This window comes from Anomaloglossus baeobatrachus, chromosome 1 (assembly GCF_048569485.1).
Source record: "Anomaloglossus baeobatrachus isolate aAnoBae1 chromosome 1, aAnoBae1.hap1, whole genome shotgun sequence".
NCBI lineage: Eukaryota > Metazoa > Chordata > Amphibia > Anura > Aromobatidae > Anomaloglossus > Anomaloglossus baeobatrachus.
The window spans coordinates 881,232,999-881,253,407 of NC_134353.1; the positions used below are offsets into that span (position 1 = coordinate 881,232,999).

At 49.6% G+C, this 20,409-nt stretch overlaps 1 protein-coding gene across 2 annotated transcripts in view; it reads left to right on the top strand.

The window, feature by feature from the left end:
* DHX29 (DExH-box helicase 29) overlaps nucleotides 1-20,409 on the top strand; it is a 164,782-nt gene that overhangs the window by 81,919 nt on the left and 62,454 nt on the right. For both annotated transcript variants that reach the window (XM_075326514.1, XM_075326506.1), the window contains exons 12-14: nucleotides 12,199-12,801; nucleotides 13,917-14,060; nucleotides 16,105-16,281. In XM_075326514.1, coding sequence (XP_075182629.1) covers nucleotides 12,199-12,801; nucleotides 13,917-14,060; nucleotides 16,105-16,281 — 924 coding nt within the window. The remainder of the gene's footprint in view (nucleotides 1-12,198; nucleotides 12,802-13,916; nucleotides 14,061-16,104; nucleotides 16,282-20,409) is intronic.

The window sequence follows — 20,409 nt, forward strand, 5'->3', positions numbered from 1 at the left end:
GTCCCGGAATTTCTCCCTAAGGTAGTATCCCCTTTTCATCTAAATCAGGATATCTCCTTGCCTTCCTTTTGCCCTAATCCAATTCAGCAGTGTGAAAAGGATTTGCACTCTTTGGATCTAGTGAGAGCACTCCGGTTCTACGTGTCTCGCACGGGGCCCCTGCGCCGTTCAGATGCGCTGTTTGTCCTTGTCGCTGGCCAGCGTAAGGGCTCTTAGGCCTCCAAGTCAACCTTGGCTCGGTGGATCAAGGAACCGATTCTCGAGGCCTACCGTTCTTCCGGGCTTCCGCTCCCTTCAGGGCTGAAAGCCCATTCTACCAGAGCCGTAGGTGCGTCCTGGGCATTGCGGCACCGGGCGACGGCTCAGCAGGTGTGTCAGGCAGCTACATGGTCTAGTCTGCACACTTTCACGAAACACTATCAAGTGCATACCTATGCTTCGGCAGACGCCAGTCTAGGTAGGCAAGTCCTTCAGGCGGCGGTTGCCCACCTGTAAGAGGGGGCCGTTTTCGGCTCTTTTTATTGAGGTATTCTTTTACCCACCCAGGGACTGCTCTTGGACGTCCCAATTGTCTGGGTCTCCCAATGGAGCGACAAAGAAAAAGGGAATTTTGTTTACTTACCGTAAATTCCTTTTCTTCTAGCTCCTATTGGGAGACCCAGCACCCGCCCCTGTGCCCTTTGGGCTGGTTGTTCTTTTGTGTACACATGTTGTTCATGTTGAATTGTTCTCCGAACATCCTTCGGATTGAATTTACCCTAGACCAATTTATAAGTTTTCTCCTTCCTGCTTTTGCACCAAAACTGAGGAGCCCGTGGTCCACGGGAGGGTGCATAGGCAGAGGGGAGGGGTTACACTTTTTAAAGTGTAATACTTTGTGTGGCCTCCGGAGGCAGAAGCTATACACCCAATTGTCTGGGTCTCCCAATAGGAGCTAGAAGAAAAGGAATTTACGGTAAGTAAACAAAATTCCCTTTTTCCAAGGCTGGAGCCTTACATGCCGTGCTCCTTCACCATCCCTCCTGGGCTCTGGATTGAAGTGGGAGCCAGCACGGTCTCCATGCCTGGCAGGAGACCGGTCTCCGGCCACAGCCCCTTGAGGACCCTGCTGGACCGGAGCACTCACCCCCAGGGACCTGGCCCTGCGTCTCAGCAGCTAAGTACCTTGAGACGTTCATATGTTGGGGGTCCCTGTCATTTATTGTGGGGGGAGAGTGTGTTTACTGTGTTTTTTAGCATTTCCGGCCGGTCCTCTGGCTTTTCGCTCGAGAACCGCGCCGATGGTGCCTGCGCGTCGGCCTCGCTGCTTAAATTTAGGCCCCGGCTTCACCGGAGGCCTAGTTTCTGTTACCTGCCCTCGCATGTCACTCATGCTGAGGGACAGGCATGGCCCCTCCCGGTGGCCGTCCTGCACAGGGGAGGGACCCTCCTCATTGCTTGTGTGCGACTCCCCCCCCCTGCAGGCCTCTATGGCCCTCCAGATTCCGCCCTTCCTACAGGGACGCCCAAGGTTCCGCCCCCTCTCTTCGCTCCGGCGGCCATTTTCTTGGGCAGGTTTCACTCTGTTCTGGCTTGTCCTGCACTCTGCATCCCTGCTGAGGTGCTGTGCATTGGGGGTCCAGGCTTCGGGATCTGGAGGGCACACAACACCGCTTCCAGCGGTCTGGTAAGCCACAGCCGGTCTCCGGTTGTGGACCTCTGCTATAGTCTCCCTGGGATTCATTCCCTTTATAGAAGCGGTTTCCCCCCACTCAGGCAGCATGTCTCACACAAGGAGCAAGGCTCCAAAGCTTTATGCTGTATGTGCTGCATGTAAGCTTCCGCTGCCTGAAGCGAGCACCTATCCACATTGTGAGGTCTGCTCTAACTTGGAGGTGCCATGGCCTGGGGTCTCGGCCCCAGTGGTCTCTCAGGCTGCTCCTGCACAGGTGGCTGAACCCCCGCCCTGGGTAGAGTCCTTTTCTAGGCCAATCTCCCAGTCATTTGCTGAGTCCATGGGACTTCTGTCCAGGACTTTGATGAATATGCATCAGCCCCCTTCACAGGGTGCCTCTAATGCTCTTGCTAAGAGGCCTTTAGGACTGGAGCTCACAGAGGATTCATCATCAGGGCACGGACCCCGTCCGTCTAAGAGGCTCCGCAGGGTTCCCTCTCCCTCCTCATCCCGTGGCTCTGATTCAAGGGCTGAGGACTCGCAGGATGAGGAGGATGCCTATACAGGGGGCTCGGAGGCTAACTCCATGTGCCCCTTTGCTCCTTCCGAGGGTGACTCAGAATTTAGTGACTTGATTGCTTCCATTAATTCTGTACTGGATCTCAATCCGCCAGTATCAGAGGAGCAACCCTCTCTGGCAGAAAAGCACCAGTTTACCTCGCCTAAGAGAGTAAAGAGTGTGTTCTTTAACCACTCCAGTTTTCAGGCCGCTGTGACCAAACCCAGGGCCTGTCCTGACAAACGCTTCCCAAAGCGTGGTTCTGATGACAGTTTTCCCTTTCCACCTGAGGTGGTCGAGGAGTGGGCTCACTCCCCAAAGGTAGAATTTCCGGTGTCTAGGCTCTCAGCCCGGACCGTTGTGTCGGTGGCTGATGGCACTTCCCTTAAGGATGCCACTGACCGTCAGATTGACCTTCTGGCCAAATCCGTGTATGAAGCGGTGGGGGCCGCGTTTTCTCCAACTTTTGCAGCAGTGTGGGCCCTCAATGCCATCTCTGCTAGTCTGGAGGAGATGCATTCCCTCACCAGGGAATCTATGCCCGAGATGGTTGCCTTAACTTCTCAAGCTTCAGCTTTTTCTTCTTATGCTATGTCTGCCATGCTGGAGGCTTCTCACCGCGCTGCGGTGGCTTCGCTTAATTCCCTCGTTATCCGCAGGACCTTGTGGCTTCGAGAGTGGAAGGCAGATGCTTCTTCAAAGAAGTACCTTGCTGGGCTCCCTTTTGCTGGTTCCCGGCTGTTCGGTGAACAGCTGGATGAAATTATTAAAGAGGCTACTGGCGGGAAGAGTACTTCCATGCCACAAACCAAGACCAGGAAACCTGCCCAGGGTAGGATTCAGTCGAGGTTTCGCTCCTTTCGTTCCTCCAACTGGTCGTCCTCTAAGCCCTCCGCCTCATCCGCTAACTCAGCCAAGGACCAGAAATCCAACTGGCGCTCCAGAGCGCGTCCGCAGAAGACCGCAGGAGGTCCTGCCACTAAGGCAGCCTCCTCGTGACTCTCTGTCCGATCCAGCCACGTCCTTAGTCGGTGGCAGGCTCTCCCACTTTGGCGACGCTTGGTTTCAACAAGTCTCCGATCAGTGGGTGAGAGATATCATCTCTCACGGCTACAGGATAGAATTTTCTTCCAGCCCGCCAAACAGATTTTTTCTCTCAACTCCCCCCTGCTCCAGGGCCGCCGCCTTTTCACAGGCCGTGGCAGCCTTGCAGGCAGCGGAGTAATTGTACCAGTTCCCGCCCGGGAACGGTTCAGAGGTTTCTACTCAAACCTCTTCCTAGTTCCCAAAAAGAACGGTACCTTCAGGCCCATCCTGGATCTCAAGCTTCTCAACAAGCATGTTCGGGTGCGGCACTTTCGCATGGAGTCCCTGCGATCAGCCATTGCCTCAATGACCCAAGGGAATTTCCTGGCGTCCATCGACATCAGAGATGCCTATCTGCATGTGCCCATTGCGGTTTCACACCAGCGTTGGCTACGCTTTGCAATAGGAGACGATCATTTCCAATTCGTGGCTCTCCCCTTCGGGTTAGCCACGGCCCCTCGGGTTTTCACCAAGGTCATGGCAGCCGTGATTGCGGTTCTGCACCTTCAGGGGTTGGCAGTGCTCCCCTACCTGGACGACCTTCTAGTCAAAGCGCCATCCAGCGCAGACTGTCAGCGGAGTGTCTCGCTCACTCTCAGCACTTTAGCCCAATTCGGGTGGCTTGTCAATCTTCCCAAATCCACTCTGACTCCGACCCAGAGTCTCACGTACCTAGGGATGCAGTTCGAGACTCTGCCGGCACTTGTGAAGTTGCCCTTAGACAAACAGCTGTCACTCCAGTTGGCGGTGCGCTCTCTCCTGAGGCCCCGCCGTTATACCCTCAGGCGTCTGATGCAGGTGCTGGGTCAAATGGTGGCGTCCATGGAGGCTGTTCCCTTTGCCCAGTTCCATCTGCGCCCCCTGCAGCTGGACATTCTCCGCTGTTGGGACAAGCGGCCTTCCTCCTTACACAAGTCAGTGGCTCTGTCGCCACGGACCAGGAGGTCTCTTCAGTGGTGGCTTCGGCCCCTCTCCCTGTCCCAAGGGCGCTCCTTCCTGGCCCCGTCCTGGGTGATTCTCACCACGGATGCCAGTCTATCCGGCTGGGGAGCGGTATGTCTCCACCACAGAGCACAGGGCACTTGGACTCCGTCCAAGTCAGCCCTTTCAATCAATGTGCTGGAAATCAGAGCCGTACTTCTAGCTCTCCTAGCATTTCACCATCTGCTGGCGGGCAGGCACATTCGAGTCCAGTCAGACAACGCGACAGCGGTTGCCTACATCAACCATCAAGGCGGGACACGCAGCCGCCTGGCAATGATGGAGGTACAACGCATTCTTCAATGGGCGGAGGACTCCAGGTCCACCATATCCGCAGTCCACATCCCAGGCGTGGACAACTGGGAGGCAGATTATCTCAGCCGTCAAAGCGTGGACGATGGTGAGTGGTCCCTGCACCTGGCAGTATTTCAGTCGATCTGCCGCAATGGGGCACTCCGGACATGGACCTAATGGCATCCCGTCACAACAACAAAGTTCCTGTCTACGTGGCTCGCTCCCACGATCCTCAGGCCTTCGCCGCGGACGCTCTGGTTCAGGACTGGTCCCAGTTTCGTCTGTCCTACGTGTTTCCCCCTCTAGCCCTCTTGCCCAGAGTCCTGCGCAAGATCAGAATGGAGGGTCGTCGTGTCATCCTCATTGCACCGGACTGGCCCAGGCGAGCTTGGTATCCGGACCTGCTCCAACTGTCCGTAGAGATGCCGTGGCCTCTCCCGGACCGTCCAGACCTACTCTCGCAAGGTCCGTTCTTCCGCCCGAATTCTGCGGCCCTCAAATTGACGGTGTGGCTCTTGAGTCCTGGATTTTGACGGCTTCTGGTATTCCCCCTGAAGTCATCTCCACTATGACTCGGGCCCGTAAGTCTTCGTCCGCTAAGATCTATCACAGGACTTGGAAAATTTTCCTGTCCTGGTGTCGCTCCACCGGCCATTCTCCTTGGCCATTCTCCTTGCCGACCCTTCTGTCTTTTCTACAGTCCGGTCTGCAGCTAGGTCTGTCCCTCAACTCTCTCAAGGGACAGGTTTCGGCCCTGTCAGTCCTGTTCCAGCGGCGTCTCGCTCGGCTGGCTCAGGTCCGCACCTTCATGCAGGGCGCGTCTCACATCATCCCGCCTTACCGGCGGCCCTTGGACCCCTGGGACCTTAACTTGGTTCTCACGGTTTGCAGAAACCCCCCTTTGAGCCCCTTAGGGAAGTTTCTGTGTATCGTCTCTCACAGAAAGTGGCCTTTCTGGTTGCTATAACTTCTCTCAGGAGAGTTTCTGATTTGGCTGCGCTCTCCTCGGAGTCACCCTTTTTTAGTCTTTCATCAAGACAAGGTGGTTCTCCGTCCGACTCTGGACTTTCTTCCTAAGGTGGTTTCTCCCTTCCACCTTAACCAGGACATTACCTTACCTTCCTTCTGTCCGGCCCCTGTTCATCGCTTTGAAAAAGCTCTACATACTCTAGATCTGGTGCGTGCTCTCCGGATCTATGTGTCTCGCACCGCTGCGCTTAGGCGGTGTACCTCTCTTTTTGTGCTAACCACAGGTCGGCGCAAGGGCCTCCCTGCTTCTAAGCCGACCTTAGCCCGTTGGATTAGGTCGACCATTTCGGACGCCTACCAAAGTTCGCAGGCTCCTCCCCCGCCGGGGATCAAAGCGCACTCGACCAGGGCTGTCGGTGCCTCTTGGGCTTTTCGGCACCAGGCTACGTACGGCTCAGCAAGTCTGTCAGGCTGCCACTTGGGCTAGCCTGCATACCTTTTTGAAGCACTACCAAGTGCATGCTCATGCTTCGGCAGATGCGAGCTTGGGCAGACGCATCCTTCAGGCGGCGGTCGCCCATTTGTGAAGTTAGGTTTCTGCCTACTTCTTAGTTTTTTTTGTTTATTTCCCACCCAGGGACTGCTTTGGAACGTCCCAAGGTCTGGGTCTCCCAAAGGAACGTTAAAGAAAAAGAGAATTTTGTTTACTTACCGTAAATTCTTTTTCTTATAGTTCCGTCTTGGGAGACCCAGCACCCTCCCTGTTGCCTGTTGGCAATTTCCTTGTTCCGTGTGTTTTCACATGCTGTTGTCGTGAACAGAGTCTCCGGTTGTTCCGGCTCTTGCTCTGTTCTACTTGTGGGTGGCTATCCTCCTTCAGCTTTTGCACTAAACTGGTTGTGACTGGTTCACCAGGGGGTGTATAGGCTCAGAGGGAGGAGCTACACCTTTTAGGTGTAGTACTTTGTGTGTCCTCCGGAGGCAGAAGCTATACACCCAAGGTCTGGGTCTCCCAAGACGGAACTATAAAAAAAAGAATTTACGGTAAGTAAACAAAATTCTCTTTTTTCTGCACTTGGAATTTTTTTGTCTGTTTTCCAGTATACCATATGGTAAAAGTAATGGTTTCCTTTAAATGTAGAACTCGTCCTGCAAAAAACAAGCCCCCATATGGCAAGATTAACGGAAAAATAAAAATGTTACTTCTCTCGAAACGGAAAATTGCCCTGGATGAAGGGGTTAAGCCCCTGTACACATTAGACAGATGTCGACCAATGGTTCAGTCAATCGTTCGTCTGACACATATCTTTCCCGCCTTTCCCTTGTACAGGGACGCTTGCTCTGCCGAGTGCTCCTGTGTTCTCTATGACCTCTGCAAGTAGACTAGATCTACTATATTTCTTCTCATACGCCAAATACAAAAAGGATGTCTGAAGGAGAGCTGTGGCCTCATGGAGATGTCCATTTTGTTTGGCACTTGGGCCACAAAAAGCACATAGAAGTGAACAGCCCCTTTAATTGGTCCGTGTTTTAACCATAAACGCTGCAAAACCTCTCCTTCTGGTGTCCATTTTTCTTTCCTACAAGTGAAAATGGCACGTTGTGCTGGATCCAATTTTCATCCATTTTCGGCCTGTGTTTCTGTATTTATCATCAGTGTGGCAATCGTTTATCTTGTATGGAAAAAAACATAAAAATCCTAAGCTTCTCCAACCCATTAAAGAGGTTGTCCAGGATTTTTTTGTAACTACGGGCCTAAAAACAAATCGGCAAGTTGCTAACTGGCTGGCTTTTCTACCTGGCAACGGCTTGTTTGCTGCTGCCTCCAAGTTATCAGAGTAGCTCTATCTCCTCCGGCTGCTCTGTGGATGGGGCGTGACTGCCGGCTCTCCACAGTTAGGCAATGGGGAGTCTTCTGTTGATCAGCATGATGCCTGCAATGAGGCCCTGTCAACAGAGCAGAGCAAAGAGAAACCACTGCTCTGTCCATGTGATGTCAGTGGAAGCCGCTGAATCGGCGCCGGGCACAACAGGCCGGTATTTAGCAGCTTGTTCTTAGGCACACTGTAAAAATAACAAAAAGTCCAAGATATCCTATTTAAGTAGTAAAAACGGGCAGCGAACTGATGAACCGCTAATGGCATCCGCGCAGTCCCTTTTTTGGACCCATTCACTTACATTGGCGAGTTTGAGCCACAGTGAATCAAAAATGGACATAAAGAGGGGTTTACACGCTGCGACATCGCTAGCCGATGCTAGCGATGTCGAGCGTGATAGCACCCTCCCCCATCGTACGGCCGATATGTGGTGATCGCTGCCGTAGCAAACATTTCACTACTACAGCATCACACGCACATACCTATGCAGCGACGTCACTGTGACCGGCGACCGTTCGTTCAGCGTCACACCAGCGTCACTGAACCGCCGCCCAATAGAAAAGGAGGGGAGGAGATGAGCGGCCGGAACATGCCGCCCACCTCCTTCCTTCCTCCTTTTCCGGTGGACGCAGGTAAGGAGATGTTTGTTGTTCCAGCGGCGTCACACATAGCGATGTGTGCTGCCGCAGGAACGACAAACAACATCGTTACTGCAGCAGCAACGATAATTGGGAATAGGGGGGCATGTCACCGATGAGCGATTTTGAACGTTTTTGCGACCATTCAAAATCGCTCATAGGAGTCACACACAACGAGATCGCTACAGCGACCGGATGTGCGTCACAAATTCCGTGACCCCAACGAGATCACTTTAGCTTCACTTTAGCGATCTCGTAGCGTGTAAAGCCACCTTTACTCTTCTTTCTGTGGGCTATTTAGAGGCTATTTAAAATAAAGACATATAAGCATGCCCATATAATATATACCTGCTCTGTAGGCTCCTTTCACATTGAGTTTTTCCCTACGTCCACAGGTCCCGTCGGAGGATCCGTCCGAACCGCCCCTCCCCCACTCTGCAAAGCATGTTCCGGATGCATGAGCCCGGCAGGGCCATTCACTGTAATGGAGTGCATTGCGTTAGCGTGTGCTCTGTTTTGTGTCATTTTTGCACATATACGTTTTCTGCAGACGTACACAGTGAATGGCCCTGTCGGGCGCATGCGTCCGGAACATGCTTTGCAGAGTAGGGGAGGGGCGGTTCGGACGGCTCCTCCGACGGGACCTGTGGATGTAGGGAACAACGCAATTTGAAAGGAGCCTAAGTCAAATAAAACATAGTAATTGAATCCCGGACGTCTGAATGAGACTCTAAAGCTGGGTTCACACATAGCGACAACGACATCGCTGTTACGTCACCATTTTCTGTGACGTAACAGCGACCTTGTAAGTCGCTGTTATGATCGCTGCTTAGCTGTCAAACACAGCGATGCAGCAGCGATCATAACGTCATGTGCAGAGAGCAGGGAGCCGCGCACACTGCTTAGCGCTGGCTCCTTGCTCTCCTAGCTACAGTACACATCAGGTTAATTAACCCAATGTGTACTGCAGCTACATGTCACAGTGCAGAGAGCAGGGAGCCGTGCACACTGCTTAGCGCTGGCTCCCTGCTCTCCTAGCTACAGTACACATAGGGTTAATTACCCGATGCGCACTGCAGCTACATGTGCACAGAGCAGGAGCCGGCACTAGCAGCAAGGGCGGAGGCTGGTAACGAAGGTAAATATCGGGTAACCAGGGAAAGGTCTTCCCTTGGTTACCCGATGTTTACAGTGGTTACAGCTTTCTGCAGCTGCCAGACGCCGGCTCCTGCTCCCTGCTCGCTTCATTTTGTCGCTCTCTCGCTGTCACACACAGCGATGTGTGCTTCACAGCGGGAGAGCGACGACGAAAAAATGAAGCAGGACATTCAGCAACGAGCAACGACCTCACAGCAGGGGCCAGCTCGTTGCTGGATGTCACACACAGCGACAGCGACGGGACGTCGCTGCAACGTCACAGAAAATGGTGACGTAGCAGCGACGTCGTTGTCGTCGTTGCTGTGTGTGACACCACCTTAAGCTAAGGCCACAGAGCTCAGCAGGGTACCGAAATCTCCAAACTGATCTGTAGGGCTTTAAAATATTCTCTTTTCAGAAATGTCAGTGACAAAATAACAAGCTTTTTCCCTTTTATAGACTTCCTATCATGGTGACGCCATATTAATTTAGGAACATCTTTCAGGGAGTGATCGCTTGGCCACATCCATATTGTTGTGGCAAGAAAGCTTCTGTGGATGAGTTCTCTAATCCAGTGACCGCTGCAGATTTCCCTGCAGTCCTCACTAGATTTGTTGAGGCAATTTTCTGGAGTAAATCTGCTATATGTGAATGCACCTTTCTAGTGACTTACACGGAGTCCCCTTCCATTAATCCGTAAAGGGGTCCCTTGTCATGGCTGGTTATTAAAGCACCATCTGCCCCTGGTCTTATGCTCACACTCCGCTGCTACACTTTTTTTTTGCATCACTCCTGTCCTGCGGCGCCATCTATAACTTCTGACTGGCTGGAAGCTCTCAGTACAAGTCTATGAGAGCCAGAACAAGGCTGTCATAGACTTGTATGGAGTTGTAACCTCTATCGCACTCTATGAAACACCGAAGATTCCATCAGGTCACAAATCACAGGAGACCGACTGGAGTGACGGTGATAAAAGAGGAAGACTGTGGCAGGTGGGTATAAGACAGGGGCAGGGGGCTTAAAGGGCACCTGTCAGGTGCAATATGCAACCAGAACCACGAGCAGTTCTAAGTGCATATTTCTAGTACCTGCCTAACTGTCCATCTATACACTACCATAGATAAAGGATCTTTAGAGAATGTATTTTTAAAGATCCTTTATGTTATGCTAATATGCGTGGGGACTAGTCGCAAGGGCATTAGTTCTTGCACTTATTCCGCCCTCTTAGCATATTACCACACCCACAGGGGTGTACTAACATGCTATTCAATGTAGTGTTCTCAGCGGTGACGCCTGTACCTGTGTTCGCTGTCACCGCTGATCTGAATGCTGGGCTCATCCGGTCATGCGCTCTAGACCTCTCTGAAGCCAGGACTTATACATCTGGCCTCATACTGTGCATGACCAGAAGTGCCCGCATTGCAGCTCAACGGTCATAGCAGACACAGGTACATGTGTGATCACTGATAACACTGCATTGAATAGAATGCTGGCACGCCCCTGTGGGTATGCTAATATGCTAAGAGGGCTGAATGAGTGCAGGAAGTAATGCCCTTGCGAGCAGTCTCTGGCCTCATTAGTATATCATATGCAATCTTTAAAAATACGTTTTCTAAAGATCTCTTTATCTATGCTAGTGTATACATGGACTGTTAGGCAGGGATTAGCAATATACACCAGAACTGCTCTGGCTGACAGGTTCCCTTTAAATTTACAGCACCACTCCAGTGATGAGATAAAAAAAAACACCATTTACTGGTGCTTGAAGAATGGGAGACTTTCAAATGTTCATGTTTGGTAGGTTCCAGATCGTTTATTTAAAGAATTTTCCAGTTTCAGAAAACCTCTCTTTTATGGCTGCAGTTTGTCTTAAAAAAAATTAAAAAAAATAAAAACAATATAGCAGATATACTGGGAGCTACCCTGTCTCTAGTAAAATTAGTGCCATATGCTAGTTACAGACATGGCTTTGCGGGTCTTTCATAGGGTGTACATATCACCTCTGGTTCGGTCCAGAATGTCATCTACAATATACACGTGCGCTAAGTGTGGTCTGGAAAAAGCTACGCTATGCCATCAGTTTTGGGAATGCACGCAAATTTTGGAGCTGTGGAAACAATTACATCTGAGAATTCAAAGCACATACAAGATTAAATTCCAGTTAACCCCTCAATGGGCCATCTTTAATATCCTAGGGGAGACTCAGCAAAGTATCCCCAGGGGAACAAAGGCGGCACTTTCTATTTGGGCAGCGGCCACTAGGAAAAGCATTTAACACCAATGGATAAACTCGAATCCCCCAGCTATGGCATTGGTTGACACAAAAATCAAATTTCTGTTTAAAATGGAGAGATTGGAGACACTGACAAGCAAGGAAAAATTGACCAGGAATTTTTTGAAACATGGAGTCCATACATCCAGACACTCCCCATAGACACTAAAAATAGTCTTAGATCACAATTTGAAAATACCTCATGGTACCAGCGGGAGGTCATTACAGGGCACAACCCAATATCATGAAGATCTAGATTTAGAGAGAGGACACGCAGAGGTGGGGTGGGGGGAGGTCGGGAGGGGGATTGGTATTCGAGGAGATACATTATCTGTAATTTTGTAGTTTAACAATCATAATGTATTGTATTATATGATTATTGATTATATGTTTTTGTTATTAAAATCTAATAAAAAGAAGGTTAAAAAAAATAAAAATAAAACCAACTCTTCCCTGCTCCAGTGCTGCAGTTCCCAGTGTCTTGCTGTCTGCAGCACTGAAGTTGCGCAGACAACGCTGCATCCAGTCAGTGATTTCAGAGGCTTTATCAATTAAATCAAAACGAGATGCTGAACTCCAGTGTCAAAAAGACTTCAGTTCTGGACCTGAGAAGATTGAGAAAAGCACAGCTTGTTTAAAAAAAAAAATCTGCAGCCAGATAAGCAGTCAATTTTGGGAAAAATGTCAAACCCAAATAAGTTAATGATACAAATTTTTTTTCCCCCCCTTAGTCTGTCCATCAGTTGCTGCCCCCGACATACAGAGACGTTTGGCTGGAATGGAGCGATGCTGAGAAAAGTAAGGAGGAGAAGAACAAACTTGAAGTCAACAAGCCCCGGGACCTGTTCATTGCCAGATTATTAAATAAGCTGAAGCTGAGACAACAACAGCTAAAGCCAGCGCAGATCAGCACAGTGTCCGACGACCCTGAAGACTCCTGGGAAAACTTGGCCGGGGGGGACGACCTGGCACAGGACACTTTAAATCTGTTGGAAAAGGACAATTTAGAGCCTGTTAGGAATCTTTTCTCCAAGTGCCGAGACTCAGCGAGGTACAGACGGCTGCTGAGCGACCGACAGCAGCTGCCCGTCTTTGCCCATAGGGACTATATTCTGGAAATGCTCAGCAGGCACCGGGTGATCGTCGTAGCTGGCGAGACCGGCAGTGGTAAAAGTACCCAGGTACCCCACTTCATATTGGAAGACCTGCTCCTCAACAAGTGGGCCTCAGGGAAATGTAATATAGTCTGCACTCAGCCACGCAGGATATCGGCCATGAGTCTGGCCACCCGGGTGTGTGAAGAGCTGGGCTGCGAGACTGGGCCTGGCGGGAAGGTGAGTGCGGAGTAGATGGCTTAGACATTTTTCTCTTTCTATCCCACTTATTAGTTGACTTGCTTTGCACTAATATAATGGCGCATGTCATTACAAAAAAACCCAGCTGTGCTTTACTCACCATCCCTGGGTCCAGCAGAAAGTCTCCACCATTAACTGCAGTGCTGATGTCATTTTGACAGCGCTGCAACCAATCAGTGAGCTCATTTATTGGCTGCAGGGCTGTGGACGTGACATTAGGAGCATCGGCTGAGACTTGGTGCCAGACCTGGGGAGGGTGATGAAGGCTTGGAATTTTTTTGGGGTTTTTTCCCCAAAACAAACTGAAGTCAGGGAAGAGAGTTTATCCAAAACCAGAAACCCCCTTTAAAGCTTTTATATTGATAGTGATGCCTGTAGGTTTTCAGCCAAATTTACGTCACCCTTTAACCCTTTGAGTCAATACATTTTTTTTGTGTGCCACATTGTACCACTCTAGGGCCACATTAAAATGAAAGGGGTATTCCCATCTGATTAGGTTTTCATGTCTAGGGAGGTGCAGTGATCCGCATTGTAATATATGAGAGGTGTGTAAACAGCCGAGCGCTTGACATTCCTCATAAATTATAATGGAGAGAACCACATTCATGCGCAGACATGTGAGAGGAGGGCCAAAAAATAGGTGAGGGCCGCAAAGAATGATGATCTGGGCCGCAGATTGTGCCCCCCCTGACATAAAGGTTCCCATCCAATAAGCGTCGTCCCATCCTGTTGGTTTTAGCGGGACCATATAAAGTCTATGAAGGCCTCCTAATCCAATGTCTTACGTCCTTTTTCGTTGCATGTTAGACTCTTCTCATTGGTATTCTTGTGCTTATTTCTTAGATATAATTTGATAGCATTTAGAAGTGCACCAGCATGGCATGAGTTAAAAAGAGAAAAAATAACTTGATTACTCTAAACAAAAGGAAAAAAAAAAAATAGCAAAAAAATTCCCAAATTGTCATCATAGAAATGACTCTCACTCCAGTGGCATCGGAGTCCGGCTACTTATTGCCGATATGTAACTTTTCATCTGCACATCCAAAATTAATGAAATATTTATAAAAATTTCTACATAAATGATTTGCTTCTAGAATTCCCTATGTGGCTACCAGATTCGCCTGGAATCTCGAACAGGGGAACACACCAGACTGTTGTACTGCACCACGGGGATCCTACTGCGGAAGCTACAGGAGGACAATCTGCTGAGGAGCATCACACACGTCATTGTGGATGAGGCGAGTACAGTGTATACCTGAGCAGCTTTCCTTCTTGACAGATCAAATCTTATTAACCTGGGGTCCGGGAGGGCTTGGCCCCCACTATTCTTATATACACAAGCGGACTCGACTTTGCAGACACCTATGATGCCACGAATCTCTAAGTGAAGTTAAAGGGGCTGTCCAGTCCCAAGATATTAATCACCCATCCTTAAGATCGGTCAGTAATATTATATTGGGGTTCAAACTCAGCCCAGCCTGCACTGAGCATCTGACATCTGGAGCCGTGACCACACTGTATAGCGGTGGAACAGAACTGCTCCTTTATTGTGTAGTGGATGATGGCTGCTGTTGGCTGTGGCCGCGGCCAAACATAAAGTTCCGCAGCCAAAGTTCACCTCCATTTACTGTGTAGCAACCAGTGAAGACAGATTTTCCCAGTACTGAGATGACGGCCGGTGCTTGTAAAATCCAATTGTAGGGGAGCTGGCGGCCGATGCAGAGAGTTAAGCCTTCTTTACACGGGACGATTGATCGTGCGATTTCACGATCGATCGTACCCGCCCCCATCGTTTGTGCGTCACGGGCAATTGATTGCCCGTGGCGCACAAAGTCGTTAACCCCCGTCGCACGTACTTACCTCCCGTGCGACGTCGCTGAGGGCGGCGAACATCCACTTCCTGAAGTGGGAGGGATGTTCGGCGTCACAGCGACGTCACACGGCGGCCGGCCAATAGGGGCGGAGATAAGCGGGATGTAAACATCCCACCCACCTCCTTCCTTCCGCATAGCCGGTGGGTGCCGCGGGACGGAGGTAAGCTGCTGTTCATCGTTCCCGGGGGGGCACACGGAGTGGCGTGTGCTACCCCAGGAACGATGAGCAACTGGCGCCATTTTAATTAAGATTAAAATTAATCGAGATTATGAAACTGAGCGACGAATACACGACTCATGATTTGTGAGCAATAATGCGTCGCTCGGAGGTGTCACACAGCCCGACGTTGAAAGCGATGCCGGATGTGCGTCACAAAAACCGTGACCCCGACGATCTATCGCACGATAGATCGTCTCGTGTAAAGCACCCTTTACAGTTCTCCATAGAACATTATAAGCACTAACTGTTATCTCCTATCTCTGTAATGTGGAAATCTCTAGTCACTGAAGACATGTTTTTCCAGTGACTTAAAGGATTGGACACTATATTGACAAGCCTTTCTCATTCCCTTTGTTTGCCCCCTGTAAAATTTAATAAGCCTATACTCGCCTTCGGTGCTGCCGCAGTTCCAGTGATGTCTAAACCCGCGTTCCCGGGGCCCATGTGACATTGTTACGACACACAAGCCCTGAGCGCAATCAGCTCCAGCTTCCTTCACCCCACCTTAGGACATTTGAGCAAGACGTCAGCGCTGCGCTCCCATCCTCCTCAAATGTCTGAAGTCGGGGTGAAGGAAGCTGGAGCGGATTGCTCTCAGGGCTTGTGTGCCGTGACAATGTCACATGGGCCCCGGGAACGCAGGTTTAGACGTTACTGGAACCGCAACTTCACTGGAGGGGAGTATAGGCTTATTTATTTTTACGGGGGCGAACAAAGGGAATGAGAACGGGTTGTCCTAGTGGATAACCACTTTTAAGAATTTTGAAAATGAAAGATCAAGATTAAAATATATTACAAAATTTCCTATTTTCACGTGTACTATTGATATATGGAAAAAAAAATAATAATGGTTACTCTTTAAGGATAAGTCATCAATATTAAGTGACCAGACAACTCCTTTAAGGGTTGAATAAAGTAATATATAACACACCCACTATATTTTGTTGTTGTTTTCTCCTAAATGACTCATAGTGATTGACGATAGTGCACCTCGGTGGTATTTTCCATGTCGGCTGTGTGTTCGCGCACGGTGTCACTCCAGTGTTCTGCTATGTTGCTGTATAGAAGTAATGTTTGTGCTTCTGACCATACACATAGATCAAGTACAAAAGAGATCCCTTTCTACGGGACGAGCGGTGACGGGTCTGATGGTTACGTGTATAATTGTTCGTGTTTTCTCTGCCGTAGGTACATGAACGGACGGTGCAGTCTGACTTCCTGCTCATCATCCTCCGAGAGATCCTGCACAGGCGCTCCGACCTGCACCTCGTACTCATGAGCGCCACCGTGGACAGCGATAAGTTCTCCAGCTACTTCTCACACTGCCCCATTATACGGATTTCAGGAAGGACGTACCCTGTGGAGGCATGTGCAGAATCGTTAATGTTTGTCATTGGGGATATATAGGGGTGACAGCCTATGTATGTACATAAGCAGTAGACGTGCCTTTCTTTGGTTTCTTATGGTACCAGGTACAAGCTTGAACCATTATATACAAAATACAGCAAGAATATAAAGGGGTGACATATTGCATGTGTAGGTTACCTTAAGAAAGTTAAAGGCGTTTTCCCCATGAATGTACATAGGAGTCATGGGGCCCCATAGCAGTCCTTATTGGGACCAACCACCCTCCGCCCAAAAAAATATTTGGCAGAATAGGCAGAGTTACGGAAGAGTATACATTTCAAAAGTGTTATGAGATGTATAACGGCACTTACACACTAATTGTGCCCCCTATTGAGGCCCATTAGTGTTTTCACCGACTGATTTTCTTTTTACGGACCCCATAGAGTACGATGCCCCCCCAAAATAATACCCCACAGAATGAATTCCCACACGTGGACAATATGGTGACCCCACACTGTCCAAAACACAGTATAATGCCCTCACAGCCGCCCACACAGTATTATGTCATCACAATTTCTCCCCACTCAGTATTAAGGACCCCACAGCCCCTCTACAATTATTATGTGGTAAAAAAACAAACCATTACTCACCTCACCCCATTCTCCCGACATGCAGCTCTGGTCTGTACACTGTGCGGACTGAGGCTCCGAATAGCAGGCGCGATTCCCTTACATTATCACACCTACTACACTGAGATATAGACGCACAGGCTGAATAGTATGAACACCATTGAATTCAACTATATCTGCATCCTCAGGAAGTCACTTTTCCCTCCCATGAATCATCCTCCTCTACAACTCCGGACCCATCTGCTGCCCTACTCCCCCTGCCAGAGAATTTGCAGTGATGACTCATGCAAGGAAAAGAGACTTCCTGTTTCTACATAGAGCTTAGAAAGATTCAGGTGGTCTGTTTTTAATCACATGATGTTATAGACCTAAAGGAAAAGAAAAGAATTAACTGCGGCAAAACGCAAAATGAGCAAGTGCACAGGGCTATAGAATATGACTGCAATATATTAAAGGGGTGGTTCACCCATTTTTTTTAATTTTCTGTAGGAGTTCTACTTACCTTTCTAGGCGTTTTCTCCATTGGCTTCTGTTTCCAGTTCTGGCACTGAGCGGCGCTATCCTGCACGCTCAGTGACGGTCACATGACCCCCTGGAGCTGTGGCCGCCAGCATCCTCTGACGTCCCGGCATTTCCGGGCTCTCAAACAAGACGGGTATGTCAGAGGAGGCTGGCACCACTCAGATTGAGTGACAGGGCTGTGGGCGGTGACTACCGCACATCACAGCCCAGTATCGAGGGGAGGATCCGGAGGACGTCAGTGTGGAGCCGGCGTCCTGCAGATGGTGAGGCACGGGGCGCCAGTGTGCAGTACAGGGGGGGGGTTCTTCAGCTGAATTCCCCCCTGCACGTAAGTATGTGATCACACTGTCCACCCGCCCGCTCTGCTGCGATGTCAGGAGAGCGGCCGGTGTCGGGCAGTGTGATCATCTGCTCCCCCTGCAGCAAGACACTGACAGGCATGTCACCGCTGTGCTCTGCCACCTGTCCTGCTGCATGGGACCAACTGTTTGCACTCTGTCACCTGCACCACAAGTCACAGAGTGGAGACAGTTGGTGACATGTAGCATCCGGTCACCTGCACAACAAGTCCCAGAGTGGAGACAGTGACATGCTCTGCTCTGACACATAGTGTGCTATATGTCACTATCTGTCTCCACTCTGGGACTTGTTGTGCAGGTGAGAGTGTATACAGTTGGTACTATGCAGCAGAAATCACAGAGTGGGGCAGTTAGTGACATGTATCATCCGGTCACCTGCACAACAAGTCCCAGAGTGGAGACAATGTCATGCTCTGCTCTGACACATAGTGTGCTATATGTCACTAACTGTCTCCACTCTGGAACTTGTTGGGCAGGTGACCGGATGATACATGTCACTAACTGCCCCACTCTGTGATTTCTGCTGCATAGTACCAACTGTATACACTCTCACCTGCACAACAAGTCCCAGAGTGGAGACAATTAGTGACATGTATCATCCGGTCACCTGCACAACAAGTCCCAGAGTGGAGACAGTGACATGCTCTGCTCTGACACATAGTGTGCTGCATGTCACTATCTGTCTCCACTCTGGGACTTGTTGTGCAGGTGACCGGATGCTACATGTCACTAACTGTCTCCACTCTGGGACTTGTTGTGCAGGTGAGAGTGTATACAGTTGGTACTATGCAGCAGAAATCACAGAGTGGGGAAGTTAGTGACATGTATTATCCGGTCACCTGCACAACAAGTCCCAGAGTGGAGACAGTGACATGTAGCATCCGGTCACCTGCACAACAAGTCCCTGAGTGGAGACAGTGACATGCTCTGCTCTGACACATAGTGTGCTGCATGTCACTATCTGTCTCCACTCTGGGACTTGTTGTGCAGGTGACCGGATGATACATGTCACTAACTGTCTCCACTCTGGGACTTGTTGTGCAGGTGAGAGTGTATACAGTTGGTACTATGCAGCAGAAATCACAGAGTGGGGCAGTTAGTGACATGTAGCATCCGGTCACCTGCACAACAAGTACCAGAGTGGAGAAAGATAGTGACATGCAGCACACTATGTGTCAGAGCAGAGCATGTCACTGTCTCCACTCTGGGACTTGTTGTGCAGGTGACCGGATGATACATGTCAATAACTGCCCCACTCTGAGACTTGTTCATGTGAGAGTGTATACAGTTGGAACAATGCAGCAGAAGTCACAGAGTGGAGCAAGTTAGGGACATGTATCATCCGGTCACCTGCACAACAAGTCCCAGAGTGGATACAGTGACATGCAGCACACTATGTGTCAGAGCAGAGCATGTCACCAACTTGCTCTGCTCTGTCATCTGCGGTGCTGCATGTCACGTTTTTGCCGCGATTTGGTGCGTTTTTTGCTGCGTTTTTGCTCACTGCGTTTTTAATCAGTGCACAATGCCATTAAAGATTGTTGATGAAAAAAAAAAAGGTCTGATGTAATTTCCTTATTCAAAATGTTCATTGTATGCAGGAGAGCAGACAGCAGCTGCAGAACTACTTGGCTCAGCATCCTCCATTCACTAGTGTATGCAGGAGAGCAGACAGCAGCTGCAGAACTACTTGGCTCAGCATCCTCCATTCACTAGTGTATGCAGGAGAGCAGACAGCAGCTGCAGGACTACAAGGCTCAGCATCCTCCATTCACTAGTGTATGCAGGAGAGCAGACAGAAGCTGCAGAACTACAAGGCTCAGCATCCTCCATCCAGGACTGTATGCAGTTTTTTACCCAAAAAGAAAAAAAAATGACATGGGCTTCGCCATATTTTTGTATGCTAGCCAGGTACAGCAGGCAGGTACGGGCTGCCCCCAACCCCCAGCTGCCTATTTGTACCCGGCTGGGAACCAAAAATATAGAGAAGCCCTTTTTTTTTTAATTATTTCATGAATTTCATGAAATAATTTTAAAAAAAAATGACGTGAGCTTCGCCTTATTTTGGTGTCCAGCCAGGTACAACTAGGCAGCTGGGGATTGGAATCCACAGTGAAGGGTGCCCAAGCTTTCTGGGCACCCCCACTGCGAATTGCAGTCCGCAGCCACCCCAGAAAATGGCGCTTTCATAGAAGCGCCATCTTCTGGCGCTGTATCCAACCCTCCAGCTGCCCTGATGCCGGGTGGCTAGCTGGGTAATAATGGAGTTAGGGCTAGCTGTATATTATCAGCTAGCCCTAAGCCCGAAATTCATGGTGTCACGCCAATATTAGACATGGCCACCATGAATTTCTAGTAATGATAAAAAAAAACACAACACACAGAAAAATATTTTTATTAGAAATAAAACACAACACAATTAGTGACTCCATCTTTATTGAAATAAAACCCCCTCCGCAGTAATCCTGGGTTAGGGTTCTGCGCCGTCCAATCCGGATCCAATATCATCTGATCGGTTTGCTGGAAGCCAAAGCGATCAGATGATGTGTCAGGTTAAAGGATGTGAATCACATCATACATCAGCTGATTGTATAAAAGCCGATTATACAATCAGCTGATGTATCAGTAGAAAAAAA